At 41.1% G+C, this 21,757-nt stretch overlaps 1 protein-coding gene across 3 annotated transcripts in view; it reads right to left on the bottom strand.

Moving 5' to 3' along the window:
* LOC126203847 (hydroxyproline dehydrogenase-like) overlaps positions 1-21,757 on the bottom strand; it is a 176,674-nt gene that overhangs the window by 73,064 nt on the left and 81,853 nt on the right. For all 3 annotated transcript variants that reach the window (XM_049938222.1, XM_049938221.1, XM_049938223.1), the window contains 2 exons: positions 2,261-2,384; positions 1,991-2,156 (listed from right to left, as the gene is read on the bottom strand). In XM_049938222.1, coding sequence (XP_049794179.1) covers positions 1,991-2,156; positions 2,261-2,384 — 290 coding nt within the window. The remainder of the gene's footprint in view (positions 1-1,990; positions 2,157-2,260; positions 2,385-21,757) is intronic.

Below are 21,757 nucleotides of genomic sequence, written 5' to 3'. Positions count from 1 at the left end.
TTCGGGGTGATTCATAATGTTTGAATACAATATATGCTCCAAAACCCTACTGCAAACCGACGTCAATGATATAGGTCTGTAGTTCGATGGATTACTCCTACTACCCTTCTTAAACACTGGTGCGACCTGCGCAATTTTCCAATCTGTCGGTACAGATCTATCGGTGAGCGAGCGGTTGTATATGATTGCTAAGTAGGGAGCTATTGTATCAGCGTAATCTGAAAGGAACCTAATCGGTATACAATCTGGACCTGAAGACTTGCTCGTATCAAGCGATTTGAGTTGCTTCGAAACCCCTAAGTAATCTACTTCTAAGAAACTCATGCTAGCAGCTGTTCGTGTTTCAAATTCTGGAATATTCCATTCGTCTTCCCTTGTGAAGGAATTTCGGAAAACTGCGTTCAATAACTCCGCTTTAGCGTCGTGCAATGTTCCCGCTTCAGCCACGATAGTTTCACGAAATTCCGATAGGTGGTGACACTATACGTAGCTTTGAAAATGGCGTCTGTAACGGAGGTGCGTTCCCAGCAGAGAGCTGTCATTGAATTTCTTTTGGCGGAAAACCAGAGCATCGCAGATATTCATAGGCGCTGGTAGAATGTCTACAGAGACCTGGCAGTGAACAAAAGCACGATGAGTCGTTGGCGAGGTGTCTGTAATCATCGCGACAAGATTGTCAAAACCTGTCTCCCACATGCCGGCCAGCCACACGCAGTTGTGAGTCTTACAATGTTGGAACGTGCGGACACTCTCATTCAAGGTGATCGATGGATCACACTCAAACACTTCACTGCACAAATGGACGTCTCTCCTGGTAGTGCTGAGACACTCGTCCACTAGTTGGAGTACTCAAAGGTGCCTGTTCTCTGGGTCCCTCACTGCCTAACAGAAGACCATAAAGGGCAATGAAGAACCTTCTGTGAGAAATCGCTTGCGCATTATCAGGCTGATCGTGACAATTTTCTGTCGAACATTGTCACAGGCAGTGAAACATGGGTTCATCGCTTCGAACTGGAGACAAAACCGCAATCCATGGTATGGCGCCACACCATTTCTCCTCCAAAGGAAAAGTTCAAAGCCTCAGCTGGTAAAATCTTGACGACGGTCATCTGGACTCCGAAGGAGTTATTCTGTTTGGTGTCCTCCCTCATGGTGCAGGGATCAACTCTGAAGTGTATCGTGCCACCATCAGGAAACTGAAGAAACCACTTCAGCGTGTTTGTCGCCACAAAAATACAAATGAACTTCTCCTTCGTGATAAGGCAAGGCCTCACACAAGTCTGAGTACCTGAAAAGAACTCACAAAACTTCATTGGATTGTTCTTCCTCATCCAACATACAGCCTCGACCTCGCACCTTCCAACTTCAATCTGTTTGGCCCAATGAAGAATGCAATCCGTGGGAAGTAATATATGGATGATGGGGAGGTTACTGATGCAGCAAGACATTGGCTCTGATGTCGACCAGTAAAGTGGTACCATGAAGGCATACAGGTGAACCCAGTAAGGCAGTGTAAGACCTTCGCATTGAACGGAGATTATATTGAAAAATGGGAGTTTTGTAGCCAAAAGAGTGGGGAATAATATGATGTGTTCTGAATGAAACCAACCTGTTTTCAGAAAGAAATGCCTTGCATTACATATTGAACGTTCCTCATAATGTGCCTGCCTCTTTCACACTTTACTAGCTTCCATAAACGTTAAAATTACTCCTTGTATGTTTTTTCTTCTTGATTATTTGTCTTGCTTTTTGTTTTGCGTAGCCGGCCGCTGTGGTCGAGCTGTTCTAGGCGCTGCAATCCGTAGCTGCGCTGCTGCTACGGTCGGGCATGGATGTGTGTAATGTCCTTAGATTAGTTAGGTTTAAGTAGTTCTAAGTCTAGGGGACTGATGACCTCAGATGTTAAGTCCCATAGTGCTCAGAGCCATTTGAACCATTTTTGTTTTGTGTATCTCTAATTGAGAGAGAAAGTAACTTCTCTTTTCCTTACCAAGAATGGATAGCCTTCGGACGGCATGGCGAAGATTATTGGTCTCTTCTGCGGTTAGGCCTTGTATGTCGCAAGATTTCCTATCGTCGGATATCGCCGCTGCGACTTTTTCGACCAATGACGTACAGTTGATGTCTCCACTGTAGAACTGTCTCGTTAAGCTGACCTGCAGTGAAGAGAAAGTTACTTAATAGTGCTTGAACAACAAAGGGTGCTCCAGTCAAGGAGTGGCATCGTCGACATAAGTCTGTGCTTATCGCAAGAGCTTACCAAAGTGTCGGCTGAGAGAAGAGATGTTATCTTCGTCTGCAGACATGGGTTTCGGCCACCGTGCTTTGACACCATTTCAGCCAAGTTTACCAGTTCGCTTAAATTTCTGTCATACTTCTCCTGCCTGTGAAAAGATACGAGGGTAATCCCAAAAGTAAGGTCTCCTATTTTTTTTATAAGTACAGAAGTCTGTTTGTGTGGCAGTTTGTCACACTGTTATGAAGAGTGCTTCACGCGCTGTGCGTAAACATGCGCACGCCGCACTGAGGCACTCAGTCTTGGCTTGGCAGCCGTTGAGAATGGAGCTCCCGTTGGATGTTACCGCCAACTGCGAATTGTGCGCAGCTATTCGGTATTTGATGGCAAAGGGCACTGCGCCGATTGAAATCCATCGCCAATTGACGGAAGTGTATGGTGAGTCGTTCATGGATGTCAAAAATGTTCGTAAGTGGTGTAGAGAGTTTGCAGCTGGTCGGACCGAAATTCACGACGAACAGAGGAGCGGGAGACCGTCAATTTCTGAGGAGACAGTGTTGAAGGTTGAACAAAAAGCATGCGTGAAGATCGGCGGATAACCCTGGATGCTCTCTGCACGCTGGTTCCTGAGGTTTCCCGAAGAACCGCTCACAGAATTTTAACGGAAACATTGAACTATCGGAAAGTGTGCGCAAGATGGGTGCCACGCATGCTGACTGAGGACCACACGCAGCAACGAGTTGATGCTTCCCGCTCGTTTCTTCACCGCCTTGCAGCCAAACAGGACAACTTTCTGGACTCAATTGTCACGGGTGACGAAACCTGGGCATACCACTTTACACCTGAAACCAAGCAACAATCACGCCAGTGGTGGCATCCTTCTTCGCCAAAGCCGCGAAAATTCAAACAAACACAGTCTGCCGGTAAAGTCATAACAACCGTTTTTTGGGCTCGGGAAGGGGTCTTGTTGGTCGACTTTATGCCAACTGGGATCACAATTAACGCTGACAGGTACTGTGAGACTCTGAAAAAACTCAAACGGGCAGTTCAGAACCGGAGAAGAGAAATGTTGATCAAGGGCGTACACATTCTCCATGACAACGCTCGCCCACACATCGCTCGGCAAACAACAGCATGGCGTCGAGTTGGTATGACATGGGCATACAAAAACTGCCACAGCGTCTACAAAAATGCATCGACAGAAATGGTGATTATGTCGAAAAACAGCTAAATGTTCAAGCTGTAAACTGATGTAAACCATTGTAGAAATAAACAGGTCTATGTACTTATAAAAAAATAGGAGACCTTACTTTTGCCATCAGTTAAGTAAGCTATCAGTGCAGAAACTTGTGGTCACTTTACGGAAATAAATCCCTGAGGTATTTACATGATACAAAATCACAGTCAGCCACCTGAAATGCCAACAACTGAATCTGTAACTTCATACCTAAGTTGTATTCCATTTCCAAGAACATTTTTGCGAGCTTTCACTTTTTCGTATCTGGGACATCAAAGGACGGAAAACGGTACAACCTAACAGATATTGAAGGAATTTACTTAATGATGCTGAGTAGTTTTCTGAGGAACTATGGCTGGAATTTTTATGTCATTACTACTCCACTGGTTTCACAAATGTAATAACATAGGTCAACGTAGATTGCTTTGCGACGGCCATGCATGTTGCAAGTATAACAGGGGGCGGATTCTGACAGGTTCCATAGTGAGACTTCGAGATATCTACTGATATTATAGAGGTTAGGGTAAATCTTTGAATCTGCACGCGGTCTTACTGACGATCTGTGTGGTGCGAAGTACGGCATATGTTTGTTCAGGTAGTTTTTTAGTGTCTCGTGCCTCAGTCGGTAAAAGTGGAACCCGTATAGGATGACTTTGCTGTCCCTCTATCTATCTGTCTGTTTGTCTGTCCGGCTGTTAAAACCCTTGTTCCTCAGGAACGGGTTGACGTATCAAGTTGAAATTTATGTCACATACTAGGATCTACAGCCCCTTGGTGCAGTGAAGAAGTTAAAGCTTCTAAGCCAATGCAGTCAACAGATACAGCTATTTACGTCACATATTTTGATATTCGCAAACTCACTCACTTAAGGGGACTACACCCTGGCTATCTAACCCATGTTAATTTAGGCAAGTATTTCTGAAAAAAACTATTTGATGCAGGACCTTAATATTTTACTGTATGTTACATGATGCTAACAGAGTCAACTGTACTAAAATCTACTTTATCTATTTTATAGTTTTTAAGAAATACTTTCTTAAATTTATTAACAAACAATATTAAGTTTTTTCTGCCTAAAATATTTTTTGTGAACTTCCTAATGGGGGAATATTAATGAATGTAGTACCAGAGGTGGCTTTTTATGTTATGCAGAGTCTCTGAAAATTTCATTCATTTATCTATGATAGTTTCGAATATAATGGGGCATATGTACTGAAAATATTACTTTGCGGGATATTGACTTTAAAGAAAAACTTTTGTTACATACAGTTAATTAAAACTGTCCTGCTGCATACGATGGCCCTTCTTTGGCCTCTAGAAGGTCTTCCAGCTTCTTTTTCACCTTCCTGGATGTTTGTCTTGCTTTCTTGGCCATATTAGATGCAGACCTGTCCATCGCCTACCCTCATTTTATCGTAGTGTTGCAGCCCAGTGATCATATTTTCACCAGGATTAATTCCCAGCTTTTTCAGTACTCAGCACTTTCCAGTATTACCACAACTGAGTGTAACAACAGCATAATGAACTCCTAGTTTCATTTTATGCAGGCCTACAAATAAAGTTTTAGGAAGGCGGTTCCAAATTATGCTGTTGAAACATTCATTTGGGTTCTGTGTCTGCCCATGCAGACATTTCCTTAGAAGGTCAGGATGCGCCAAGGCTCTGAAAATAGGTTTAATTGCTGTAATAGCAGCAGGAAGAGAATGCTGGTGAGAATAAGATTCTCCAGTTGCATGAGTCCTATTGTATCTGCACCACGAATTTCCTCCTGATGGACACAATCCGTGACATGGCTTATCATCAGTAGAGCACTTATGGAAGAATTTGGCCCAAAAATCTCTCTTCATTGCCTCCAGATTTTCTTTATTTCTCCTTATTGCCTGCCCATAGTGTACCTGCAAGTTCTCTATTTCAGTTTTAGTTAACCGACCCTGTCCCATCAACAATTTTCCATCTTCTAATTTTTTTCCTCTCATATCAACAGTTAGTTTTCTCAGCGTTGTTCCCAACCGTTTTTGAACATGGCCTACACATTCTATTTTGCTACTAATGGCATCTCCATATGGCTTAGAGTTGACAGTGGTTGGGTTGACAGTGGGTGACACAAACACAAGTGGTAGGCAAATGCTCTTTAAATGCTCGAAAAAAAAATTCGGCAAAATCCTTTTCAGAGTACTTAAATAAAACCTTAATCTATCAAAATATGATGAAAACCGAAAATCGATTTTTTTTACCTGAACCACGGTGTGGTCCCCTTAAACCTATAGATTACTTACCGTTAACCTACAACCATGAAATCTGGAAGAAGTAAGGTTTCACAGTACAAGAAAGGAAAAAAAATCCGAAAACTGTTAATTTGTAACTATATCACACGATTTTTTTTTTTTTTTTGTTATTTGTTATCTGACTGGCTGGCTGTCCGTCTGCCAAGAACCCTTTTGCTCAGGGAAGGGTGAGGCAGCAAGTTGAAATTTGTCACATGCTAATGTCTATGGTCCCTTGGTGCTATAAAAAGGTTAATTTTCCAAGTCGATGCTATGGAAAGCTACGGCCATGTATGTCACGTGATATTGGTTTACTCGCTCATTAAAACCCATACAGTCCTTCCCTTTCACCTAGAATCACGGAACTTGGAAGGAGCAAGGTTTTACAGTATAAGGAAAGTAAAAAATCCGAAAATTGTTAATTTGTAATTATATCACACGAAAAAGTATCATGTCATCCGTTATCCTATTTGAGACTTGAAATTAAAACATTCTCAAATGTCTTGAAATTCCCATAACCAAAATCTTGCCAGTCTCATTGTCGACAGTAGGCGAAAATCTTCGAGTTTCTCAATTCCCATGATGAATGAGTTATGGAAACATATAATTAAGTTTGTACGGAATGTTCCAGAGCGCGAGACCTATTCGCCTCTCGCCAAGTTTCCTCATCTGTAAGAGCGATTATCGGCCTTGTCTCTACCTCGATCAGTGCATGGTTGAAATTGATCATTTGTTGTCTGTAGCGATTAGTATTCACAGTTTCACCGGGTTTTAGAATCTCATGAAACACCACACATTTCTGATCCCACCCAACACAGAGCATTGTCTTCTTGCCGAATCGAACTGGTTTTGCTGTCGATGTTGATGGTTGTCCCGGATTAACCCATGATTTTTCCCGTTTAGGATTCTTAAAATAAATCCATTTTTCATCGCCTGTAACAGTTCGATGCAAAATTGATTTTCTTTAATGTCTTTGAAGCAAAATTTGACAAATGGTTTTTCGGTTTTCCATCTGTCTTTCATTCAATTTATGTGGCACCCATTTTCCACATTTTTGGATCTTTCCCATAGCTTTCAAACGGTCAGAAATTGTTTGTTGTGCAACATTTAGCATTGCTGCCATTTGCTTCTGACTCAAAGTATCATCTTCATCCAATAGTGCTTGCAATTCGGCGTCTTCGAACTTTTTTGGTGGTCTTCCACGTTCTTCATTTCTTACATCAAAATCATTATTTCCGAACCGTTGAAACCATCTTTTGCATGTTGCTTCTGATAGAGCATGATCACCATATGCCTCGACAAGCATTCGATGCGACTCTGCAGCACTTTTTTTCAAATGAAAACAAAAAATTAATGTTTTCCGCAAATCATCACTTTCTGGTACAAAATTCGACATTGTTAACACGATGAAAACATATGATGTTGTTTGTTCCATGACTTAATGTATACTAAATATCTTTGACAGATGTCATACCAACCAAACAAAAAAAAAATTAAGGCTCGTTCACAACTAATGTCCCCTACCGACAGATATGTATCTTAACGCTTATTTCATACCGGTACACCTGGTAGAACCATACTCGTACACAGAGAGTTGTGTGACTTGTTGAATTGTCCTGCTGGTAGATGACTTCGTGTCAAGGATGAACAAACTGCCCGTAGGGGTGGACATGGTTACCAAAGATACATGTATACTTGAGTCGATCCATTGTTCCTTCCAGAACGATGAGGTCACCCAGGAGATGTAACAAAAACATTCCTGAGACCACAACTCTCCATCCTCAAGTCTGGGCCCTTCAGACCATTGTTGCAGGACCGTACACGCCAATGGCCATCTGTCACATGGAGCATAAGACGCAATTCTTCTCAAAAGGACACCTGCCGCCACTCTCCGATATTGGCGTGCAAATTCCAGCCTTTGTCGCCGATGAACATCAGTCAGCATGAGCGCATGAACCAGTCACACGCTGCAGAGGACCATACGCAACAACAGTCGTCAACGAGACACTGTTGGTAGCCCTTTGGTTCATCTGGGCGGTCTATTGCTCAACAGCTGCACGTCTCTTCAGCGGTACACTTCTCCACAGGTGTCAGTCACCCCTGTCGTCTATGGCCCATTGTACACCACATTGCCTCAGCGCTGGTTTTGGATGGCATCATTTTGCCATACTTTAACCACAGTTTACTAAATTAGCCATTTTGGAAATGAGTCCACCCTTGGTCCAAAAACCAATGACCAAGCCCTTTTAGAGGTCAAAAAAAAAAGTCGCTACGCTTCCGCAATATGAAAACAACTCACTGTTTTCCGTGTCAGACAACGCGCTTTATATACCGTCCACCGCCAGTGTACCCCCTGCCGTCTGTAAGTGGTTATTGCACGTCGACGTCGAACACAGCCGGTGGACACATTAATGTGACTGGACCGTGTACACGCAGTCGTCATTTGGAGTCAAACAACAAACAACAAAAGGATAGTAGCTGACTGGAGTGCGGTCCGACAACTCTGATTTTATTATTGGTTCAAATGGCTCTGAGCACTATGGGACTCAACTGCTGTGGTCATTAGTCCCCTAGAACTTAGAACTACTTAAACCTAACTAACCTAAGGACATCACACACATCCATGCCCGAGGCAGGATTCGAACCTGCGACCGTAGCAGCCGCACGGTTCCGGACTGAGCGCCTAGAGCCGTGAGACCACCGCGGCCGGCGATTTTATTATTGTGGAAGGAGTCGAATATACTGGCGGCCCAGTGAGACGTTTAACCGGCAATGCGTGGAGGTTGTAGACCAGGCGGAACGTGGTTCTGTGATATTTTAAAGGTGACTTCGTATGATGATGTGGGCCCGCCAATTCAGTTTATCACGGACCTGAACAAAGATGTTTATTTCAACATTCTCGGTGATCAAATAAATAAAATAGTTGACGCGGCCTGGAATCGAAACCAGGATCCCGGTATCATGAGGTAGCGACGCTAACCACTTGTATTCATTTTTTTTGTTTTTATTTAGGGGCCTCCGACTTTCCCCAAATGCTTCCTAGTGTTCACCATGAACGCCTTCGTCTACTGGCTTCTTTAGCTTTACGAATAAATTTCGTTGACGCTCGTGTCATAGTTTGTCATAATTGTCGACAATTCTGCACACTAGGCAATTTTCTTCTCTTAACGAATAAATTAAGGAAATAAATTAGATACAAAGGGGTGCTGAAAAGTAATTTCTCCGTATTTTTATGTGAAAGCTCTTGAAACTTTTTAAATAAAACAAACTTTATTAACATTCTACATCTGTATTCTTCATGTCTACATACGTATTTCTCAATGTAGTCAGCATCGCAACGAACACATGTCCCCCAACGTGAGACCAGTTTGTTGATACAGTCACTACAGAATAAGCGACTTTGTCGACGGAACCGCAATCTCACCTCCGCTTGCACCGCTTCATCACTATCAAAATTAAATCCTAAAAGGTTTGTTCAAATTTTGGAAACAAATGAAAATCGGATGGGTGCAAGTCGGAACTATGTGGAGGATGATCGATGACTGTGAACCCAAGGCATCAAATTCTTGCAGATGTGTAGTCTGGCCTTATCAACCTGAAGGAGAGGGTGCTCCACGAGTGGACGAACTCTTCGAATTCGAAACTTACAGCACGCTGTTACTCATGCATCGTCCTAGTTACGTTATACACAGCCATGTTATACGCTACAATTCGGAGCCCCTAGCGACAGAGGGCTTCAAATATGTAGTCATGACGAATGAAGATGTTGGATGTTAATGACGTTTCTCTTATTTAAAATGCTTTTAGAGTTTTCACGTAACAAATTCAGAGGTTTTACTTTTCAGCACGCCTTTGTTCTTCTTCTTTTAGTTTGGCAAGTCTTCGTTGGATCTTCTAGCTAAGACGAATCTCTATGCCTTCAAACATTAAGGCTATTGCTCTTGTATACAATACAACAAATTAAGACGCTTTCTTGGCACTAAAACACAAAAATAAATGTACTCACAAGGGGACCACGCCTACTGCTTGTCAGCGATTTCGTCCAATTTACAGTTACGAGCATACAGGCCAGAAATGGAAGTGACGTAAGTGGAGGCTCCAAATATCCAAGCGTGTGCAGAAAGCTGCTTTCCCGGCGCAGGCCGGAAGCGGAATGAGCCATTTGTGTTAGCAGCAGTTGGTGCAGCGGGAAGAGTACAGATTGATAGTCCGAGGATTGTGGAGTTGAGTCCTTGTGGAGAAACTTATTTTTATTTTCAGTTTTTACGTTACTAACGCTGCAAAGAAATTGAAGTAATGCCTGTTATACTGTTTTGATTAATATTTTCATAAATGGCTTGACAAGGAAAGGGAAAGGATAATTTGGAATTGTAAATACATTTCTAGGAAGAGACTGTCATTAAGGCGTACGCTAGAACTTCGTACATAAAAGTAGATAATTTTACTATTTTACAGATGAAGACTTACACGTACTGGGGTGATATTCATGGTAAAAACAGGGGAAGCACTAATTATCTAAGCACCATGTACACGTTACAAACACCGCACTTTTACAACTACTCGGTTGTAGTGTTCTTGTAGAACTCTTCGCTGCGTGGACACGACTTTTTTTCGTAGACTAAAAGAATGCTTTAGGAACATAAAAAAGTGGCGAAACCCCAATGGACGGCGCCTCATAGTCTGCGGAACCTGCAGTGAAAACCAAGCATGCCAAGTTCAGAACAACGCAAAATCCCCAAGACTGGCTAAGTTTCACGGAAGCTCGAAATTTAGTGCGGACGTCAATGCAAGATGCTTATAATAGTTTCCACAATGAAATATTGTCTCAAAATATGGTAGAAAACTCAAAGAGATTCTGGTCGTATGTAAAGTACACCAGTGGCAAAAAACAGCAATACCGTCACTACGCGATAGCGATAGAATTGTTACAGATGATGGTGCCATTAAAGCGGAGTTACTAAATACAGTTTTCAGTAATTCCTTCACGAAAGAAGACGAACTAAATATTCCAGAATTCAAAACCAGAGCAGCTGATAGCATGCGTGACGTAAAAGTAGATATCTTAGGTGTTGCGAAACAACTCAAATCACTTAAGAAAGGCAAGTCATCCGGTCCAGATGGTATACCAATCAGATTCTTTTCAGAGTATGCAGACACAATAGCGCCTTTCTTAGCACTCATATACAACTGCTCACTTGGCGAAAGGTTTGTTCCTAAAGACTGGAAAGTGGCACAGGTCACACCAATATTCAAGAAAGGAAATAGGAGTAATCCATTGAATTACAGACCCATATCACTGACCTCAATTTGCAGTAGGATTTTGGAGCATATACTGTACTCGAACATTATGAATCACCTCGAAGAAAATGACTTATTGATACATAACGAACACGGATTCAGAAAATGTCGTTCTTGTGCAACACAGCTAGCTCTTTACTCCCATGAAGTAATGAGTGCTGTCGACAAGGGATCTCAATCTCAGATCGAGTCCATATTCCATGATTTCCAGAAGGCTTTTGATACCGTTCCACATAACCGACTATTAATCAAATTGCGTGCATATGGAGTATCGTCTCAGTTGTGTGACTGGATTCGTGATTTCCTCTCAGAGAGGTCACAGTTCGTACTGACAGACGGTAAATCATCGAGTAGAACAGAAGTGATATCTGGCGTCCCTCAAGGTAGTGTCATAGACCCTCTGCTGTTCCTGATTTATATAAATGATCTAGGTGATAATCTGAGCAGCCCCCTTAGATTGTTTGCAGATGACGCTGTAATTTACCGTCTAGTAAAATCATCAGACGATCAATTCCAATTACAATATGATCTAGAGAGAATTTCTGTATGGTGCGAAAAGTGGCAATTAGCACTAAACAAAGACAAGTGCGAGGTCATCCGCTTGGGTACTAAAATAAATCCGATAAATTTTGGGTATACGATAAATCGCACAAATCTAAGGGTTGTGAATTCGACTAAATACCTAGGAGTTACAATTACGAGCAACTTAAATTGGAAAGATCACATAGATAATACTGTGGGGAAGGCGAAACAAAGACTGCGCTTTGTTGGCAGAACACTTAGAAGAGCGAAAAACCCACTAAAGAGGCAGCCTACATTATACTTGTCCGTCCTCTGCTGGAATATTGCTGCGCGGTATGGTATCCTTACCAGGTGGGATTGACGGAGGGCATCGAAAAAGTGCAAAGAAGGGCAGCTCGTTTCGTGTTATCGCACAATAGGGGTGAGAGTGTCACCGATATGCTATGCGATTTGGGTTGGTAGACACTGAAACAAAGGCGGTTTTCTTTGCGGCGAGATCTATTTTCTCTTTAGAATGCGTAAACCTACGTAGGGAGAAATGATCATAATAATAAAGTAAGAGAAATCAGAGCTATAACGGAAAGATTTAGGTGTTGCTTTTTCCCACGCGCCATTCCAGAGTGGAATGGTAGGGAAGTAATACGAAAATTGTTCGATGAACCCTCTGCCAGGCACTTAAGTGTGAATTGCAGAGTAACTTTGTAGATGTAGATGTAGATATCATAGCATGAGCAGAGTGAAACGTGAGCGTGTGCGAACCCTGTAAGGAGTCCACATCGCTACTCTGGGCAGATCTTCACAGAGTGAAATGCCTCTGCCGTCGACCACTGAGACCAATGGCGCACTGAAAATCAAATAATGGCTCCAGTTCAATCTGTGGCAGACAGTCTCAATGCTGGTGCAGGCACCAACGTTATCAAATACACCATTCAGTCCACATTGTTGAAGATTACCGATGTTGTGGATTACCGAAGCAAACAACCCCAACATCTGATTTGCTCCATGATGCTTGTGAAGCGTCATAATGGTATCTCCAAGTTTTAAAATTTAAGGGTGGTTTCATTTAAATCTGAGGATATATTATTGGAAGTTAACAGAACAAACTGACATATCCTAGCATTTTTCAAGTTTGCCAATAATGCTTCACTTTAGCGACCACCATTTTAGGCGGTACATAAATAATGCACGATGTTCTAGGAAATATAATCGATGTTGTTTCCAGTCATAGACTGTCCAGTGACGTAATTCTTTACACTACTTGACGTGTAATTGAGCATTGACTGAATATGTGGCTCATGATATGGTCAACCGCTATACCCCATTCTTTTTAATTCTCCACGCACAATCAATGTGTTACGTGAATCTGAGGTAGCACTTTTGAACTCACTAATGATTACTGCTACTGATTTCATCTGATTTTTTTACAGCCACCCTCCGCAAAGCTGGACGGTCCCTGTCCGTCAGTGCACGAGGCTTAGCTGTGGTTGTTCCTTGGTTGTCTCCACTTCACAATCACATCAACAATACTCGACTTCGGCAATTTAGAAGGATTGTTACTCAGGTGGATTTGTTACTCAGGTGACATCCAACGACCAGTCCACGTTCTAGGTCACTGAGCTCTCCTAACTGATCCAGTCTGCTATTACTGTCCCCGTACTGACAATACGATACTCCTTTTATACTGATTGGTCCGCCTCTAGTGATATCTAGTGCTCAGTTCCGCACTATATGGGGCTGGCCAGAAACTTTTGATCAGATGGTGTGCGCAGTCTAGACGGACAACAAACTAGGTCATAGAACCTCTGATTGCAGATTTTCTGCAAAAAAGTAAACATGTCATTAACTCGCTTTCCTGTCTGGTGTGTGGAGGAGGGTATTTTATGTACCACTGCTGTTTCTCCCCTTTTCGTGTTTCACTTGATGATGTTTCGTTGTAAGAACGGTTGCTGATAAGTCCTCGTGTGAGATCTATTCCTTCTAATTTTTTGCCTTTTAGGTATTTCCGTGAGATAATCGTGGGAAGAAGCAATGTGTTGGGTGACACAGGTGAATAGAAAATGAAATAATCCTGAAATTTACCACAAGTCTCTTTTGTAATCTCTTAAAAATGTTTGAAATCGACTGAAATATTATTTAAATAAAAAAACTTTTCAATATAACATGTTTTTAAAACAATGTAAAAAGTATACAATAATTTCTCATAGCCCCTTATAGATTTCTAACCCCAAAGAGTCCTGAAAATCTGTGCTTTTGAATTTTAAAGAGCTATGTAAATATTTGAAGAATTGAAAACGGAAAACGTGGGGTGCATGAGTAGTTCATCTCCTTACTATTATTTGTCGCATGCGATTTTCGTTTTATGTTCCACAACAATTCTCATAGCTGTTAAAAATTCACTAGCATAAATTTTCAGGACTCTACACGGGGTTAGAAGTCTGTATGGTGCCAGGAGAAATTATACTATACTTCGTAGTCCGTTTTGGAAAGTGTTACGTAAAAAAGTTTTTTATTTAAATAATTTTCTTTTATTTTCTTTTCTTGCGGGCAAAATAACCGCTAACAGCAATTGAAAATAGTAACACTGTATAGGATTTGTGCGCAGTGCACATAACTGAGCAGTATTTTTAGAACAGTGGGAATGATAGGTCATTGATAAAAAATATTTATATTTTCGGTCGTTTGATGACTGCATTCAACGTGATCTATTGAATTGAAACACATTTTACATATTACAAATTGGCGCAGGAGTTTCATTTATATGTTCTGTTCCACTCTGGCTTGCTAGTACGAAATTGTGCCACAATGTTATCTACAGATATTTTTTTTGGTTCGTATTGGTAGCAAAGCTCGCCAAAAGAGTCGGTTGTTGAAATACCGTCGTTCAAAATGACGCAGGGTATTTGTGAAAGAGTCGTGAACAAGAATATTCCAAAAGTCTGATTGTTATTCGTTTGAATTAACTCTTAATGGGCTCCGGAAAGGATCAAAATCATGAAAAGTTCAATTTTTACTTTTTTGCGTTTCCTGAATCTGCAGACTATTACCTTTTAATAGATATATAATTTATTCAATTCCGAAGACTACAACTATTTTTAAATTTTTTTTGAAATGTGTTCTACATGGGCGTGACCCACTGTGGCGCTGTTAAACTGCTGTCAAATGGTGTTATTATTAACGTCCGTGTTCATCAGGTACATTTTAGTGATGTGAGATAAAGTATGTGTTGTGGCTAACCTGTGATGGTTCAATATATATCGCTGGTGTGATTGTCGATTGTTTCATGTTTATTTGCTCTTTCGTTATCTCGAAAATATTCGTAATTAATTCTGTTTCTTGAGTCTCTGTTTTGTTGAAGTATAATAGTGAGTAAAAGTAAAGTTATTAGAAATCCTCTGAAGGCTTTTAAGAAAAGGAGAAATGTTGGAAAGCCAAAGGTATGTGTTATTACTGTAAACAATAAAGACGATAACCAAGTGAGTGAACCTAACCTCTCAAGTACACCTGCCCATAGCAGTCAAAGTGGGAAAGAAAATACTTCACAGAAGAAGCTTGGTTCAATGAGTGAAAACTATGAATGTTTTATGGGCGAATCGGATGTGAATGAAATATTTGATATGTCGGTTCTCAAAGGAATTTTTTCAAACTGTGTAAGATGTATTCATTGTAGTGAAGTTGGTCTGGAACTCTCCATAATAAAGCACGTAGGACTTGCTAGTGAAATACAACTGAAATGTGATAAGTGTTCATACATGACCACCTTTTGGAACAGTGTTGCAGTAACTGCAACTGAAGAAAATGGTAGCAAAATCTACGAACACAACATTAGATTTGTTTATTCCTTGCGTTCAGTTGGTAAGGGTGCTACTGCAGGTGCAATTTTCTGTGGCATCATGAATCTTCCAAATCCCCCAACCAAGTTTACGACCTATAATAAATTAATAGGGTCTAAAGTAGAAGATGTCTGTATAGAATCTATGAAGAACGCTGTGGAAGAGGCAGTAATGGAAAATAATGGTAACAGAGATTTGACTGCAGCGTTCGATGGTACCTGGCATAAACGGGGACACACATCTCTTCATGGTGTAGTATCTGCCACCAGTATGAATACAGGGAAAGTTTTAGATGTAGCAGTAATATCAAAGTATTGTAGATGTCCACAAAAATATAAAGGTACACATGAAAATAATTGCAAAGCTAACTATAGTGGCAGTAGTGGAGGAATGGAAGTAGCTGGTGTTGCCAGTATATTCCAGCGTTCTGAGGCGTGTGATAAAGTGTGATATGTTAATTACCTTGGTGACGGTGATTCTAAAAGTTTCAAACATGTTCAAGGACGAAGCCCTATGGTGATGATGTTGTAGTGCAGAAATCTGAGTGTATTGGACACGTACAGAAGCGAATGGGAACAAGACTTCGGCGACTGAAAACTTCGTACAAAAAACAAAAACTCAGTGATGGTAAAGGGTTGGATCGGAAGGGAAGGTTAACTGACAGTGTAATTGACAAAATACAGGACTATTATGGAATGGCTATTAGACAAAATACACAAAGTGTCGACGAAATGAAGAAGGCTGTTTGGGCTCTTTTTCTTCATACTTCTTCAACCGATGAAAATCCCCAATATAGCTTGTGTCCCAAAGAAGAAGACAGTTGGTGTAAATATAACAAAGGATTGCTAACTGGTGAAGTGTACACTCATAAGCATAGTCTGCCTCATGCAATAATGGGGGTGATAAAACCTATTTTCAGAGACTTAGCAGCACCTGAACTGTTGAAAAAGTGTATTCACGGAAAAACTCAAAACCCCAATGAAAGTGTAAATAGTGTTATATGGTCGAGAATCCCCAAGACTGTATTTGTTGGAATAGAAACACGTCACTTTGGTGTGTATGGTTCAAATGGTTCAAATGGCTCTGAGCACTATGGGACTCAACAGCTGTGGTCATAAGTCCCCTAGAACTTAGAACTACTTAAACCTAACTAACCTAAGGACATCACACACATCCATGCCCGAGGCAGGATTCGAACCTGCGACCGTAGCAGTCGCTCGGTTCCGGACTGCGCGCCTAGAACCGCGAGACCACCGCGGCCGGCTGGTATGTATGATGCTGTTGCGACTTTCAATGATGGCAACATTGTAAGGTGCAAGGTATTTAGAAATATGGGAATGAAGATAGGTTCTAACATGGTACGAGTGATGCTTGCTTTAGACAAGGAACGCCTTCGGGCTGCAGACAGGGCTGTAAAGAGTCTAGAAATACAAGCAAGAGTAAACAGGAGGAGGAACAAGAGGAAGCTGGAGGAGGAGTTTGCAGAGGATGAAGATAATCCATCCTATGGACCTGGAATGCACTAAAAAGTTAATCCAATCTTTTTCGCTCGATTCCCAAAACTTTTATTTTCTCAAACTAATTACATGTTTTCTAAGGATCTTCCAAACATATTTGTTTCAAACATTCAGTAAATGTTACACAGTACCTTCTGCATAATTTAACACAGCCTTTTTCCAAAAAACTGTATATTTTTGAATATATAAATAAAAAATTGCAAAAAAAGTTGTGAATTTTCATTACAATTGAAAAAAAATCATCTTTAATAACTGAACTAAATTTTTGTAAAATCCCTGTGTTAAGTTGTAGCCCATATTCCAATAAATAATCTGTAAAAAGTTCAACTTCCTACCTCAAATACTTCGTGAGGAAAGACGTAATTTATAAGCGTTATTTTAACATTGCAAGTATAGGCCGTTTCGGAGCCCCTTAACTCTATAGATGTGATCTCTCAGACCGCAAGAAAATTTTCGCATACCGTAGCTCTCCAACGTCAGTTAGGCGGAATTCTTCCGTATCCTCACATTTCCCCCTTAAACAGCCAACCGTAAAATGTTTTGCTGTCTGTTTTATTATTGTCTTCTTTGCGGTTGACACGTGGCCGGCCGAAGTGGCCGAGCGGTTCTACGCGTTACAGTCTGGAACCGCGCGACCGCTACGGTCGCAGGTTCGAATCCTGCCTCGGGCATGGATTTGTGTGATGTCCTTAGGTTAGTTAGGTTTAAGTAGTTCTAAGTTCTAGGAGACTGGTGATCTCAGCAGTTAAGTCCCATAGTGCTCAGAGCCATTTGAACCATTTTTTTGTTGAAACGTGTTTCTGACGCGTTGGGGCCTCCTGGATGATGCCTCGTTAACTACGTAGCTATTTTCTTCGGTATGGTACAAAATGTGTTCGCAGGAACATATCAGTTTCAATGGACCAAGTTTGATAAAATTGTTAGCCGGTTTGTGGAGGAAGATGTCAGTGATATAGATCAGTAGACGAAAAAAGTTACAATAGCCAGTTATCACAGTTCTGCTAACGGAGGATCATTCAGAAGAAGAACTTCAGGGCAGCTCTAATGGGACCTTTCTGTTTCTCCAACAAAATACTTAAAAGTGTTAGTCAAATGTGTTCGGAATGATGATAAAAAAGGTAGATCCCAGCACTGAATGTCAGTTTTGCAGACTTTCGTTTTGTATCTGTCGAGTGCAATTTTTTATGTGCTGGTTAAATCACGGAATATAGTTATACACTAAAACTTCTGAATAACATATATCTGTGGGGAAAATAAAACTGGCAGGTATTAAGTAGCGTCCACCATTAAGAAAAGGATAAGAATACAATATACAATACATTACATTCAGTGTACTGTAGACAGAAAAGTGCTATACTACTGTATAAGTAAAGTAGTGAAAATTTATCTTTCAGTAAAGTACGACATTAAACAAAACCACCATTCACTAGTATAATACGGTATTAGAATTTCTTTCATAGATTCTGGAAGGCGCGTTTGAAACATTAACGTATTTCTTTTTGTGAACCAGAGTCATTTATAATTATCTTCTCAATATGTGTTTCAACTGCTTGAGTTAAACTGAGTCCTTCTTCATCAATTCTCACTAAAAAGTAGTGTTTCAATTTTCTTACCTCTTCCACTGCCTGCTTAACTGAAATTGTAGTAAAGTTCGGGTCAGTTACGTCGTCTTCATCTTCATTTTGTTGTTCGTTCTCGACATTGTCACCACACTCTTGCATGAGTTCACTTACGCTAGTAGATATACTTTCTGTCAACAGTGCGTCATCAGTATTGGCATATCCCTCAGATCCACCAAATTCCTCTACTAAAATGTGAAGTTAATGCTCATGTTCCCTGACGATGTTTTCTTCGACTCCCTCATCAATTGCTGGAGCTCGGTCGTTATAAATGAACCCTGCCTTCTTGAAACAGTTGCTGATTAAAGCGGATGTTCCTTTTCTTAAGGCTAAAGAAATCCAGGAGTTGGACCCTATAATTAATAGATTTTCTAAGTTCATATCCAGATTCCACATTGTCCATTGGAGACGATATATGTCTCAACACCTTTCTCCTGTAAAACATTTTGAAATTTTGAATACTCCCGTGATCCAGTGTTGGCAACACGAAGTTGAATTTGGAGTCAAAAAGATTATTTTCACAATTTTAGTGCATCATCACAATGGGATGGGCACTATCCATAAACAAAATCACTTCCCTATTTTGCCTTTCCATTCAGTGTCAAGTACCAGCAACCATTCAGTCATTATTGCTCTCGTCATCCAAGACCGTTTATTAGCAAACCACTACACCTTCAACTCAAGACAAAGCCTTACCAATAATTAAAAGCTTTTCAGATTCGCCTATCATATTAACACAGTAGATACGTGAGTCGTTCTTCTGAAATTTTGCTTCTTAAACAGTTTTCACCTTTCAGGAACATGTTTTACTGGAAAGTGTTCCGAAGAAAGGACCAGTGTCGTCGCAGTTATAAATGTTTCTCTCTTCAGAACCCTCTCAAATTCAAGTTACCCTTTTTTGTCAGTCTGACACGCTGTTTTCGCCCTAAATTTGTCAGGCCGATCTAGAGATGCTTTATAATCGATAAGCCGTAACTCCTTGGCGATTGCGAGTGTTTTCTCCTGGATCAGAGGTCCACTAACTTGCAAGTTATTGCTGCGAGCACGGCAGAACCATTCAAAAGCCAAATTGTCAACTTTCCAGCCTGGTGTGGTGAGAAAAACGCATTTACTGGTAACTTAAAATGTCAGTGATCTATGTTTTTTCCAACAGCAAACTCCGTGAGCATGTCTCTCACGCTAAGCTTTTCCTTTTCGTAGACTTTGATTATCTAGACCTCTTCATTCAGCGTTAACCGTTTCCGTTTATGTAACATCTTAGCACTTAGGTACATAAACTCTCTCGCATGAAGTCAGCAAAAGTATGCACTTTAGGCACCATTCAGCGACACGGAGCCACTGAGAAGCGCTTTTCGGTGGCGCTTCCACTGGTTTAAATGGGCGCCTTCACACGCAACTCCTGTGTCGCTGGGTGGCGGGCTCGCTACCTGCGGCGCGGATTGACGAACCAAGCAGTGTGTCGGCGCATATCAGAAGTCGTCACGTGAGGTCAGCGTAGCAGTTGCGGCATCATCAAAGCCTTTCGCGGTAGCATCAAAACTGCTGACAGCAACAGTTGCAACCGTTCTCAGTGCGGCGTGCCGCACGGCGCAGTTTAAAGGCACACATGATTGTGATCGTTGCAGTTTAACTTACAACCGTCGTTGTTTTCACGCTTTCCGTTATTTGGAAGCTTTCATTGTTGTTGGGAGATTCATTTCAGTGCCCGTGTCCGACGGTGTGCGCCATTACAAAGACTTTTACAATGAGAGCTAATGTTATTTGGCAGGGGGATTTTAAAATGTCCGTTATTGAGAAGTCGTCACGTGAGGTCAGCGTAGCAGTTGCGGCATCATCAAAGCCTTTCGCGGTAGCATCAAAACTGCTGACAGCAACAGTTGCAACCGTTCTCCGCTATTGGGAAGTGCCCATTACGAAAAATTTACTGTATGTGAAAATTTACTTGCTTAGGAGATAGCTTTTTCAGAATGTAAAATTCAGTTCTCTGATATTTCGTTTATGTATACTAGCGGTATTTAAAAACATGCACAGAAATATGTAACTGTGTGTGATAAAAAATAAAAAGCCTTACGGAACTGCAGGCTTTATTCAGTGTATTGAAATCAACAAGGATTATTTAAACAACACATATAATTGTAAAATTAAATATTGTGTAATTTAAAAATTTCAAATGACTGGCGCTTTAAATCTGTTTAAATGTAGAGCTCCCGAGACCCCACCTCGTAATATACGTTACAGTAGCGTTCGATTCCACCCGTCTGCTTTCATCCATGACGTCACCAATATGGTGCAAAAGACCATTCTAAAAGTCTCCAATATGGCGTCTATGACGTCATTACATAAAAACGACAACAAACACGAAAATACATATAAAAACAACAGACACATCTCCCTCCAAAAATATAATCAAACTAGCGGGATCAGCGCGGGGAATTGGGAGTTTTTGGGTGGGGACAAACTACATATAAACACATAAAGACACACACCACGACCCCCCAAACCACACAAAACGACGACATAAAAGTAACACAAAATTCCCACATTCCGCTACACTCACAACATCGACAGGAATCGGTCACTTCCTTGCACCTACATAACTCAACCGCAATTGTCGATACCACAAAACAAAAACCAACACCCAAAAATTATAATCAGACTGCAACTATCGATGGACTCTTCCCTTGATCTGTATAGGTCAACTACAACTGACGATACCAAAACACACAGAGCTACGACGGCACATTGGAATTGGACACTTCCCTTGACCTATATAGGTCAATTACAACTGATGATACCAAAACACATACACCTATGACTACATACATTCGAACTGGACACATATCTTGGTCTATATGGCTCAACAACAGCTCACGATACCAAAATGCATCTACAACTAAAAGACTGGAATCAGATATTTCCCCTAAGTTACATAAATCAACCACAAATGACGATAGCACCTACACCAGCGATAAATAACATCGAACCAACAACACATGAAAAACCGCACATAACATCACAACTCGCGACCAATAGGCCCAAAAAAACGACTACTTACCACAAAAAAATTCCGGCGTTACACACTAGATCAGCCACCCCAATCAAACACAGCCACAGCCTCAAACACAACCCTCCCCACCCCCATCCTCTACCTCCCCCCCCCCACACAGACACACGCAAACAAACAAGAACAAAAAAAGACTCCCAACCAACCCACAACCTACCAACCCCAGCCTT

This window comes from Schistocerca nitens, chromosome 9 (assembly GCF_023898315.1).
Source record: "Schistocerca nitens isolate TAMUIC-IGC-003100 chromosome 9, iqSchNite1.1, whole genome shotgun sequence".
Taxonomy (NCBI): Eukaryota; Metazoa; Arthropoda; class Insecta; order Orthoptera; family Acrididae; genus Schistocerca; species Schistocerca nitens.
The sequence above is the reverse complement of the archived record's forward strand: the minus strand, read 5'-3'. Positions and strand labels throughout refer to the sequence as shown.